The sequence below is a fragment of the Crinia signifera genome, chromosome 3 (genome assembly GCF_055691185.1).
Source record: "Crinia signifera chromosome 3, ASM5569118v1, whole genome shotgun sequence".
NCBI lineage: Eukaryota > Metazoa > Chordata > Amphibia > Anura > Myobatrachidae > Crinia > Crinia signifera.
This window is the reverse complement of record NC_139219.1, coordinates 34374118-34386668: the sequence shown is the minus strand read 5'-3', so window position 1 is coordinate 34386668 and position 12551 is coordinate 34374118. Positions and strand designations below refer to the sequence as shown.

Below are 12551 nucleotides of genomic sequence, written 5' to 3'. Positions count from 1 at the left end.
CCTCACTAACCAGCACCAGTGCTGCCCGACTCCCCTTCTCCCCCTCCTGCCTGAGCAGCGGCAGCGCTGCCCTCTACCCCCTGTCCTCACTAACCAGCACCAGTGCTGCCCGACTCCCCTTCTCCCCCTCCTGCCTGAGCAGCGTCAGCGCTGCCCTCTCCCGCTCCTACTTCACTAACTAGCGCCAGCGCTGCCAGACTCCCCTTCTCCCCCTCCGCCCTCACTAACCAGCGCTGCCCGCTCCCTCATTTAAAGCTCTCAAGTCACATATACATACAATTAAAAAGGACAGCTGCAGGAGGCGCACAGACAGTGGTGGATTATACAAGTGTTCCCCCTCCCCTTGTATAATACGATGGGATCCAGGTCCAGGGCTGGTTAATTAACCTGGGGGCACAGGTGTGTAGGCATGGACTGGATGTGGAATCTGTGAGCAGGTCTGCAGTGGGGGGAGACAAATTTACTTTGGCTCCTAAACTTTTGTCCTGGCTCCTAGATTTTAGAAAGATTTGTCAAGCCCTGGGTTACCGAGTCACTGTGCGTCCCCCTCCCGCCATGTAAGTTCATTCCACTGCTGAGAGGGGGGGACAGGATGGGATGCAGATGTAACAGCCGCTCTCAGCAGAGTAGATGAGCAGGCTGTCAGGGTGGTGGGGGACTGGATGTGGCTAAAGCAACTCAGAGCAGGGTGTCAGCTATTCCAGCCACATCCAGTCCCCCGCCGCGCTGATAGCCCGCTCACCTACTCTGCTGAGCAGCATGTCGACATGTTTTCCAGCCTTTGGGAAACGACACCCCCCCCCCCCCCCTCCCCGTGGCAACAAGCAAAAAATGCCCCCCCTCCACTGTGGCAACGAACCTAAAATGCCTCCCCACCTCATGGGGCAACCAGCATAAAATGCCCCCTCCCCTGTGGCAACCAGCATAAAATGCCCCCCCCCCCCCAGCATATAACCCCTGCAAGGAGCATAAAACGCCTAGCAACAAGCATGTAGGTAAGCAGCACTTATTTTGCTATAATAAATACTGTAAATAAAAATCACTGTACTATAATGTGTACTGGGCATTACGTGTGTACTTTAATGCGTACTGGGCATAACGGTGTGTGCAATAATGTGTACTGGGCATAACGGTGTGTGCTATAATGTGTACTGGGCATAACGGTGTTTGCTATAATGTGTACTGGGCATAACAGTGTTTGCTATAATGTGTACTGGGCATAACAGTGTTTGCTATAATGTGTACTGGGCATAACAGTGTTTGCTATAATGTGTACTGGGCATAACAGTGTTTGCTATAATGTGTACTGGGCATAACGGTGTGTGCTGTAATGTTTACTGGGCATAACGGTGTGGGCTGTAATGTGTACTGGGCATAACGGTGTGTGCTATAATGTGTACTGGGCATAACGGTGTGGGCTGTAATGTGTACTGGGCATAACGGTGTGGGCTGTAATGTGTACTGGGCATAACGGTGTGTGCTATAATGTGTACTGGGCATAACGGTGTGGGCTGTAATGTTTACTGGGCATAACGGTGTGGGCTGTAATGTGTACTGGGCATAACGGTGTGTGCTATAATGTGTACTGGGCATAACGGTGTGGGCTGTAATGTGTACTGGGCATAACGGTGTGTGCTATAATGTGTACTGGGCATAACGGTGTGTGCTATAATGTGTACTGGGCATAACGGTGTGTGCTATAATGTGTACTGGGCATTGCGGTGTGTGCTATAATGTGTACTGAGCATAGCGGTGTGTGCTATAATGTGTACTGGGCATAACGGTGTGTGCTATAATGTGTACTGGGCATTACGGTGTGTGCTGTAATGTGTACTGGGCATTACGGTGTGTGCTGTAACGTGTACTGGGCATTACGGTGTGTGCTGTAACGTGTACTGGGCATTACGGTGTGTGCTGTAATGTGTACTGGGCATTACGGTGTGTGCTATAATGTGTACTGGGCATAACGGTGTGTGCTATAATGTGTACTGGGCATTACGGTGTGTGCTGTAATGTGTACTGGGCATTACGGTGTGTGCTGTAACGTGTACTGGGCATTACGGTGTGTGCTGTAACGTGTACTGGGCATTACGGTGTGTGCTGTAATGTGTACTGGGCATTACGGTGTGTGCTGTAATGTGTACTGGGCATTACGGTGTGTGCTGTAATGTGTACTGGGCATTACTGTATGTGCTGTAATGTGTACTACTATGTGACCACACCACTTCCCCCCCAAAAACATGCCCTAAAATTTTAGCGCGCGCCTGCGGCGCGCAGTGTCCCTGTTTTCATGTTTATATTGTTTCCAGTATATATGTATCTTTATGCGAGTGTGCCAATTGATACTTCCCCCCGTCCCACATGAGCCATGCTGGGGAGAAGGGGAGAGGAGGCTTTATTCCGTTGGGACCCAGAAAAGGTCCGGTAGGACCCCAATTTTTAGAAGTGAAGGGTCCCCGGGACCCACTTTTTTGGGTGGTTTTCGCGAACACTGACACCATTAGGTCGACATGCATTTAGGTTGACATATGTCTAGGTCAACATGAGTCTAGGTCGACAGGGTCATAAGGTCGACGGGGTAAGGTTGACAGTGAATAAGGGTCGACTTTTTTTTTTTTTTACCCTTATCTCCTAGTGGATGGTAGGGCATGAAATACCGCCTGTCGGCTCAAGAAAAACAGTCAAAGAAACGACCTAATGACCCTGTCGACCTAACTTATGTTGACCTAATGACCCTGTCGACCTAACTCATGTTGACCTAATGACCCTGTCGACCTAACGTCTTGTCGACCTTACTGCATGTCAACCTAAAGTCATGTCAACCTATCTGCATGTCGACCTAGTGGTGTCGACCTAATGACCGTATCCCTTTGCAGTATAATGAGCCCAGCTGGACAATCTGCCTCTCCATATACGTAATGCTGTTGGACACAGATCTAGGGCTAGATTCTCTAAGCTTCAAAAGTGATAAAATGTAGAGTGATCAACAGCCAGCCAATCAGCTCCTACCTGCCATGTCACGGACTGTGTTTAAAAAATGTCAGATAGGAGCTGATTGGCTGGCTGTTGATCACTCTCCAGTTTATCACTTTTGAAGCTCATACCCCTTTTACACCAAAACGCTGGGTCGCACCCGGCTTTTTTAGACCCAGGTTCAAGCCGGGTGCGACCCGGCGTTTAGTGCAATTTACACCGGACGGACAGCCCGGCCCGCACCCTCCCCCCCTCCCCTCCCAGTGCTTGGAGATGACAGGATGATGTCATCTCCAAGCGCCAATCACCGCAGGTTGGACGTTGCCCATTCATGTAAATGAGAGCCGGGTCATCCGACCCGGTGTTCCCATTTACACCGCCCTCTACCCGGGTCCTAGCCGTGTTCTACCCAGGTCAGGACCTGGGTAGAAGTCCCGTGTAAAGGGACACGGCGTTAGGGATTTACACCGCCATAGATCCGGGTCTGACCCGCCGCTGACCCGGATTTTTCGGCGGTGTAAAAGGGGTATTAGAGAATCTGGCCCCATGTCATTTGGGGATCAAGAGAAACGTAACAGGCGGCACAATGTCTGGCCACGTTTATGCTTCACTGACAAACTACTGATACAGAATGTAAGCTTGCAAGCAGGCCCTATAGCTGCCTGCTCTTACCTAGTATTGCCCAGTGTATTGCTACTATGTTCCCAACGTTAAAACAGAACAGCATATGCCGGCGTTACATAAATAAATAACAAGACGAGCGTCATCAGAATGCTAGAATCCATCCTGCATGGTCACAGTGCAGAGTAGGTGCTCCCCACCAGGAAAGGAAGAGATCACCAGCACCTTTGTAACTCGGTTAACGATTATGTTCAAATTGCCCACCTTACACCACCTTCAGGGACATGTGCCACCTAGACCACCAGGCTGTATATACAGGCCTGGTACAGGATTACATGCGCTTGTGATGAGTTTATATGCTCCCCAAACATGGGTTACCTCCTGGTGCTCTAGTTTCATCCATTGGATACGGTTAAAGTACTGTGTGTATTTTAGACTATAAGCTCCATAGAGGCCGGTACTGACATGTAGGATGCATAGTCTGTGTACATGAACAATAAAAATAACAAGACAATGTGATACAGGTCGGGGCTCCCCCCGCCCCTTTTTTCATATTTACCTCGTCCCGCAATGTCCACGGCGGCCTACAGGATCCTCTTCAGCAGCATTCCCAGTCGTGAAATGCACCCCTGGGACCGGAGATGCCGCTGAAGAGGATCCTGAAGGGGACCATCGGGGCACCACCAGGGGACCAGGTAAGTTTGGAAAAAAATCCCATATCCAAAATGATCATGCCGAGCATTTCGAGTAAGGGATATTCAACCTGTACAGTACAAAATAAGAGCTAACCTCTGCTTATCAGAGGGTTGATATTACTCTCACCTGGTGTATTGCCAGCCCCATACAATCCAATATCTTCTCTGGCATCTCTTTGAGCTCAGTAGACAGGGGGACGCATGCCATAAGATCACTGTCCTGCAGGAGCTCCTTAAAGTCCACAAGGATGCTGCCTTTTCTTTCAATTTCATCCTGTAGGCAAGATCAAATCACCACAGTATCATGCCTGCTTGTAATATGTATCTGCGTTCTGTCCAATGCAACTATAAAGCACAGTGCAGTGAGAGAGGCCGAGCCCTTCCTGGATCAACCACAGGCAGTTTTATGTACATACACTTTATAACAGTGGTTCCCAAACTGTGTGCCTAGGCACCCTGGGGTGCCTCAGGACACTTGCAGGGTGCCTTGGGTTGGTAGACCAGGATCAATATTTATATTATGAATGGTCAATGTAACAGGCAAAACCAGTGCTTGTGGCTGCCAATCATAACATATGTGGACAAATAGAAGCAAATCCTGTCCCTCACCAGATAACTGTGACATATAAACACAATGCACTTAATTTAATATTTTTTTCTGAATTTATCGATAAAAAGCATTTGGCCTAGGGGTGCCTTGAAAATGTTTTGATGCTCTAGGGCGCCGTGATTCAAAAAAGTTTGGGAACCACTGCTTTATAATAAAAACATAATGATACTAGGTGATTCATTGCGCCCTACGGGAGCTCTTCACACCGTCGTAAAGGGCTGCGCCCCCTTAACCGGTGAAGGCATTTATTGTGGGGGTGAGGGTGGGGTGCAAGGGTTCTATGGGTGGGGGTAGGAGCTTTGTGGTGGTGTGGGTGGGGATGTGTAGTTGCAGGGTCTGGGTTGGTCCGTATGGGTGTTGTGGTTTGGTTAGGTGCATGGCCACGGATAGCGATGGTGGGGGGGAGGGTGCGCATGTGTGCAGATGTGATGGCGCCGGGATACAGTATGTGTGTGATGGCGGGGTGCGTGTGTGTGATGCCGGGGTGTGTATGTTAGGGGGTAGATAGCGAGGGGGGAGATAGCAGCTCACATGGCGGGGGATGCTCCTGTCACTCCGGGCAGCTTGCGTCCTCACTTGGCAGGTGATCTGGGCAAATGGCTCCACTCTTGGGATTGGCGGCTACGGCCGCCAATCACAGCCTTACAGCCGCCCCTTCCATGGTCAAGTCGGCCAATGGCAGGGCAGGAGCACCGGCTCCTCACTGCTCCCTGACAATGTCAGCAGCGTAATCATGGCCATTGTGCGGTACACACAGGGCATATATACAGTACACTGTAAGCCCCCTCCTGGGCCGCCACGGACTGCAATGACCGTGCTTGCTCTCAAGCAACACTGGGCGTGGCACCACTGTCACCAGGGTGCGGCTAGCAGTGTGGGAACCACAGGGGTGTAGTACTGTGAGGGGGGTGTTGGGCAACAGGGGCACTGGACAGGGGGAGTGGCAGTGTGCATAAGGGAGGGGGGGTGGGCAGACCTCTGTGTATAATGCTGTGTGTGTGTGGGGGGGGCGTAACTTGGGGTGTTATAATGATGGTCGGGGTGTATATGTGTAGAACGCTGGGGGGGGTCGTGTGTATAACGCTGGGCGGGGGGGGGGGGTCTGTGAATCACCCTGTGTGTATACCGCTGGCTGGGGGGCCTGTCAATCACCCGTGTAACTCCGCCCAGCATTATACACACAGGTGATTGACAGATCTGGCGAAAAATATAAGAGATGCAGAAGTTTACAGTACGTGCCACAATGGTATCACACCCAGCTGGTATGCTTAGTTTGTGCAACTCAGAAGATACCTACAAAAACCACAAGTGCGCACATCAAAACACCCTTTAAGTAATTCAACATCTTACATTATTTAGTCGGTTTAAATGAATCAGAACAATGGGACAGAGGGAGTTTTATAACGAGTGATGTGACAACAGGCCTTTGTTTCATTCAAATTGCCTTTTTTTTTCTGTCAAATTTCTCCAAAAATTGCTGTGCTCCACCAAGCACAACTGGAAGAAACTAAGGGGGTTATTCTGGTTGGTTCACAGCCTTGCGAGTCCACCAAATGTGTGTGTGTGTGTGTGTGTTGAGATATATTTTTCAGCCCTAACAAACAGTTTTTTGGGGTTTTGTGATCATGTTTATATAAGAGCAGCAGTCATTGAATATCGCTGTATAATACTGTACACAATGGCCCTAATTCAGGTTGGCTGCAAACATCGAATGATTTTATTTACGATCTCTAGGACAAAGAGGGAGCAGGCATCGGCCCGCCCGCGTACCTATGGGAAGGTACACCCAGCCCCCGGCCGCAGAAATTCGTGGTCAGGGTCTGCACATGCGCAAATACGTGCTTGAGCATGCTCTCACCCCAAAAAAATTGTAGCAGAGCCGAATTCGCCTTGTTCAAAGTGATTTTGAATTAGGCCCAATATTAGATGTGAACAGTGTTTTAAAAAAACAGGTTTACTTACCTTGTCATACAGTTCTATGTGCTTTGTAAAGAAGCTCTCAAAGGCCTGAACTTTCAGCACGAATGGGGAGCTGTCGCTGTAAGCTGACACACAAGGCACGGGGTAAGAAAGTGCACCACACATTGCCTAATCTTACCACATCTACCATATATCTAGCACGGTCAGTCTATTTTCTATCCTTCCAACAAAAAAACATTCGCTGCAGTGAGCACATTTGGTGATAGCAAGTGGGAATTTACTAAGATGGAATATCTATGGGATGTTGCTATGGGCAACCAATCAGAATCTACTTCTTATTCATTTAGATAATAACTAGCATCTGATTGGTTGCGCATAGCATCATCCCATCTGAAATCAAACTCCCGTCTTAGTAAATTTCCCCCAAGAGTCAGCACTGTACAAATAAGAAAGTGCTAATGTTACACATCTTACAACATGGTATCCTAGTTATTGCTATACTATAAAGGGGCACAAGAACAAGGATGCAGGAAGTGAGTTTTTTGTGATGTCATACGTATGACATCATGATGTTACTTTGCACATTTGGGCAGTTAAATAACTACAGAGCTCTGCTTACAGTTTAGTCCTAAATCTGTGACAGTTTGAAGTTAAATCCAATAATTCATGTAAAAATAACTGAATGGTTTGCATATCAGTGCTGACATACAGACCACACTGTGCTAGAAGCACTACAGCAGACAGCGACACCCCCAGGCAGGGAAGAGGAACTGCATGGGGTTTTCAAAGATAGCGGGTGCTAGAATGAACACTTGTGTTATCACAGTATTATTAGTGCACATAAAATACTCTGGAAATTCCACATGCTCCTAAGTTGCTGTAGTCAGGGGTATCACCTCTATCTATCTATCTATCTATCTATCTATCTATCTATCTATAGGTCTAGTGCAGTGATGGCTAACCTTGACACTCCAGCTGTTGTCAAACTACACATCCCAGCATGCCCTGTATCAGTATTAGCATGGCCAAATAGTAAAACTGATGCAGGGCATGCTTAGATGTGTAGTTCAACAGCAGCTGGAGTGTCAAGATTAGCCATCACTGGTCTATTGTCTGTGTGTCTCCCAACCACTGCCATCTGTTGGCAGCGAGTGAAACTACATCTCTTTCTCTGTCTCACACATGCACACACACAGAGGCAATCACAAGGTAGCAGACTAGCTTTCGAAGCATTTGCTTTGAGCAGGCTTACTAGTATATAAAAACCTGGGCATTGCAGGCAGCCAGCAAATTTCTAATTTCTTTCCAACAGATTTTAAAGTGTCACCCAGGTGGATTTTGCCTTTTACAAAACTGTGGCTTTAATTCTATTGGTTAATTCGACTACATCTCGCAGGCTATTAAATTTACTCCTCATTGTACCAGTGCCTACAGATAACTCAGCGTCCCCCAATGACCGTTAACTTTTAAAGGATTAAAAAAATGTATTTGGGGATTTTGTAAATCTGTTAATAACTGGAAGCTATTTGTATGGTTAATTTGGGTGATAAATAAAAGTTCTATAAATCTACACTTTTTACAGTATTCATATGTGCTGTTTAAAACACTACAACGCAAACACAACTACAAAAGTGCAGGTAGATAATCTGAATACACATGGGGCAATCCTAGGTTTAAATAACATAAATAAAATAAAGAATAACGAAAAAAAGAAACAATCAATGAAAATGATACCGATGTGCCCTCATACACTCTGGGGGAAATTTACTAAGATGGAAGTTATATTTCAGATAGGATGTTGCTATGGGCAACCAACCAGATACTATCTATGATCTTGTACAAGGTGCGAAATAAATAAGTAGATTCTGATTGGTTGCCATAGCAACATCCCATGTGACATAGAACTCCCATCTTAGCGAATTTTCCCCTATGTCTTCAGTCTAGTGGCGGATTTATAAGGGGTGCAGTGTGTGCGGTACACACCCTGCACCCATTTTTTTAATACTTACTCCTAGAGCCTCGTCACTCCGGAAAGTAATTCCTACCTGCTTTGTATTGAGAATTGTCATTTTCGACTCTATGTTCTATGTACAATCGAATGTCTACACATTGTATTGTGCGGTTATTGTTACTTCTATACAATGGTGTAGGAGGACACAGCTGTATTCCGAATATTTACGCATTTCTCATTATCTGACGATCCCCAGAGCCCATGCTCTGAACCACACAACCTGCTCAGCCCGTGTGTGTTCAGCTGTACATTGAACCCTTGTGCTTCCAAGTCATTACAATATAAAGATGGGCTCTATACATAAATAGGCACTGTGCTAAATGGAACCTTTTTCGTTCAGAGAAGCGTCTCCCCTTTGACCGTGCCTGGGTTACGCACATGGGCGCCGTCAGATTTATTTTTTATGTTTTACCACAGAAATGCGGTTGTTGTCTGACTTCTGACACCGGGAAATAGGAGGACGAATTGAAAAATGCTTCTCTGTAAAGGGTATTTAATGAAAGACAGAGCAGGAATATAGCAGAGGGTGATGGATTGCACAGTGGAATCTAGACAACACAAATGCCATCCATTGTTCATCATCCGATTAGTGAGTGAGTCACTGCTTGCACATCTGTTACGTGCGGAGAGCGCCGCTGTACCTTCAGAGAAGTATAGCTTCCAGCCTTTGTATGGAATGTACTTATCCAGCGTAGTCTGCGTTAGTCGAGGCCTAGCACAGGCATCGGGGAAACCTGGAAAAGTACACAATTTCTAGATCATGTGCATTCATTTATGGATCTTATATAATGTTATTCATTAGAAAACTAGACAACAATTTTTCATACAAAATAAGGTACTTGTTTCCTAGCACTGCGCCCATCGCATGGTTTACCATAAGACAAATATGGTATACAATGGCATGTGATGCGATGCGACGCGATATTGTACAATAAATTAACGTATTGCATCGTATGCCATACAATGCGATGGTATACGATTTTTTATAGTACAATCACCCTGATGGGTCCATACAATCTTAAATGCCCCCCCATTGTCAACGCCACCCCCAGGATCAACGCCAACCCGAAGCATGGCGAGTGCAGCGAGTCCACAAGGGCCGGCAGTACGCGTCCTCCAACCTTTTCATACCCCCAATATCCACGTCGGCATGGAGTTGATTTTAGATAGCGCAGCAAGCCCCACGAGGGGACGCAGAAAACATGTAAAGCAGGGGTGGCCAAACCGGTTCTCGAGATCTACCAACGATCCACGTTTTCCAGGTCACCTAGTGGTGCACAGCTGTAGTCATTACTAACTGCCACATTTTAAAACCTGCTGCATTTATTCCTACTATAGATCCACAGGTGGACTGGAAAGCATGCACCGTTGGTAGATCTTGAGGACAGGTTTGGCCACCCCTGGTGTAAAGTTATACGCATCCACTCGCCACGCTTCGGGCTAGATTTTAGATAGTGTGGCGAGCCACCGAGCCTGAAGCGTGGCGAGCGCAGCGAGCCCCACGAGGGGACGCGGAATACATGTAAAGTTATACGCATCCGCTCGCCATGCTTCGGGCTCGGTGGCTCGCTGCGCTCGCCACACTATCTTAAATCGACTCCACGCCGACGTGGATAGTGGGGGTATGAAAGGTCGGAGGACGCGTACCGCCGCCCCTCACGGGCTCGCTGCGCTCACCACACTTTGGGTTGGCGTTGATCCTGGGGGTGGCGTTGACAATTTAACATTGTGTGGACCCATCAGGGTGGTTGTACAATAAAAAAATCATATACCTTACGCATTGTATGGCATACGATGCAATACGATATTTTATTGTACAATATCGTGTCGCATCGCATGCGGGTATATGGCATACGATGCATGCGATGCCATAAGATGTAAATCGTGGGCGCCGTTCTAGGAAACAAGTACCCAAAATAATGTTAATAATATTATTCTCTGAGTGCCAACATCTTTGTGAGAGAGGTTCAATACTGTATATCTGCTAAATATGCCGGCGTTGCTCACATTTGTTATATAAATTCAAATGAAAAAAAAAAAAGTGTAAAAAAAGATGATATTTCCAGTATAAGGTAAACATGACAGGTCATTATGATGAATGTTTGGCAATTTTCACACATATTTTGACAAATTAACTTGGCACAGAACGGGTTAAAATGAAGCAGTGAAAGAGGATCTTAATGGCTTTCACAAACCACCGGTGAGTAAATATACCCCCAGATCATAAATCATAATTCCACACAAAGAGGAGATTCCATTCTGGTTGGACTATCCGAGGTTATGCCACTGATCAGTGGACTGGCATTCATGAGGTTCAGCAGGTCTCCTGTTGCCTGCAGTGTGCATTAAGCCAGATACACACTACACAACATTTGTACCGAACGATATCGGAGGTGACAGGGTCTGGTGAGGGGCTTTGGCAAACAACAGGGGATGGTGCATGGGCCAAGCTGCATAATGGCCCCACAGTTTTTAAAGAGCAAAATGCACCCTTCCCCTTTATCAGGCATCTATTCCCATTCAGCCAAACGTTCGGGGGAAGCTCAGCATCTCTGTAGGTGCTGGCCACGTCCCCAACATTGATGGTGGCGGCCGGGCCCACCCATCTTGATGACAGCGGCAGCCAAGCCCGCCCACTTTGATGAAGACCGTGGCTGGGCCCACCTACTTTGAAGACGGCAGTGGGACTGTCCTGCCGCGGTCATGCTGCCCCTGTACCTCGCCGCCCTGCCCTTGTCCTAGAAGGATCACTACGACAGAGGACATTGTTAACGACCTGTAGGAGTGCGTTTCGTTGACGATATTAAGCCTGATTCAGACGTGATAGCTACTCTGTGAGTTCTGCGATCAGATCGCCGCCGCCCAGACAGCAAAATTCCTCCCTGTGCAAACCTGCGAATGGCTTGCGGAAATCTCGCCGATCAGTGGCCAGCTGCAAATCTATATACAACATACCCACCATGGAATGATTTTTCCAGTGTGTGAAATCCCAGCGTAACTCTGACCCTTCTGCAAATGTGCGATAGGAACAGGCTGATCGAAACTGGAGAAGACGTCTCAGACCCTCCCTGTAAGTGCTTGGGAACGCCTGCAGTTTTCCTGACACTCCCAGAAAACGGGCAGTTACCACCCCCCAAATACAGTCGTGAGAGGATTGCTGTTAAAAAAATGAATTGCTGTCTTTGCCGCTACGTGGCCTCGTACATGAGCACCACAATCCATATACATGCAATGTCACTCGATAATCAATTTCCTTGCGAGTTCACACAACAGCGATCAGGTCTAGTTAACCCCCAATGAGCATACACTGAGCAATATTATAAACGTTATTGCTCAGAAGGGGAGTTTAAAACATTGCTTCGTGTGTATGGGGCTTTACTATGTACATACTCGCTTAAGGAGTCCCAGCCGACAGCGATATTGGCGAGTGCATACACACTCGCCAATGTCAGGCAGCGACGGTGTGGGGATCTACTCTCTTGTTGGGGCATGTTCGGACAAGGGAGGGGGGCGTGAATGACATGGAGTGTACCCACTAGGCCAGGCTAGTCCAAACTATGGCCCTCCAGCTGTTTTGAAACTAAAAGTCCCATCATGCCTTGCACAGTTTTGCTAACAGCTGGAGGGCCATAGTTTGGACATGCCTGCGCTAGGTTCACAATATCGTTCAGAAACAGCTGTCTGAAAGACACTGCTAGCGTGTATGGGGCTTTAGTCACAG

The 12551-nt window shown here is 47.5% G+C and overlaps 1 protein-coding gene across 1 annotated transcript in view; it reads right to left on the bottom strand.

The window, feature by feature from the left end:
- The window catches only part of MCM8 (minichromosome maintenance 8 homologous recombination repair factor), a 66235-nt gene that overhangs the window by 40597 nt on the left and 13087 nt on the right, over nt 1–12551 (bottom strand). Inside the window, exons 3-5 of the mRNA XM_083175621.1 lie at nt 9472–9564; nt 6862–6944; nt 4417–4563 (exon numbers count right to left, since the gene is read on the bottom strand). Coding sequence (XP_083031747.1) covers nt 4417–4563; nt 6862–6944; nt 9472–9564 — 323 coding nt within the window. The remainder of the gene's footprint in view (nt 1–4416; nt 4564–6861; nt 6945–9471; nt 9565–12551) is intronic.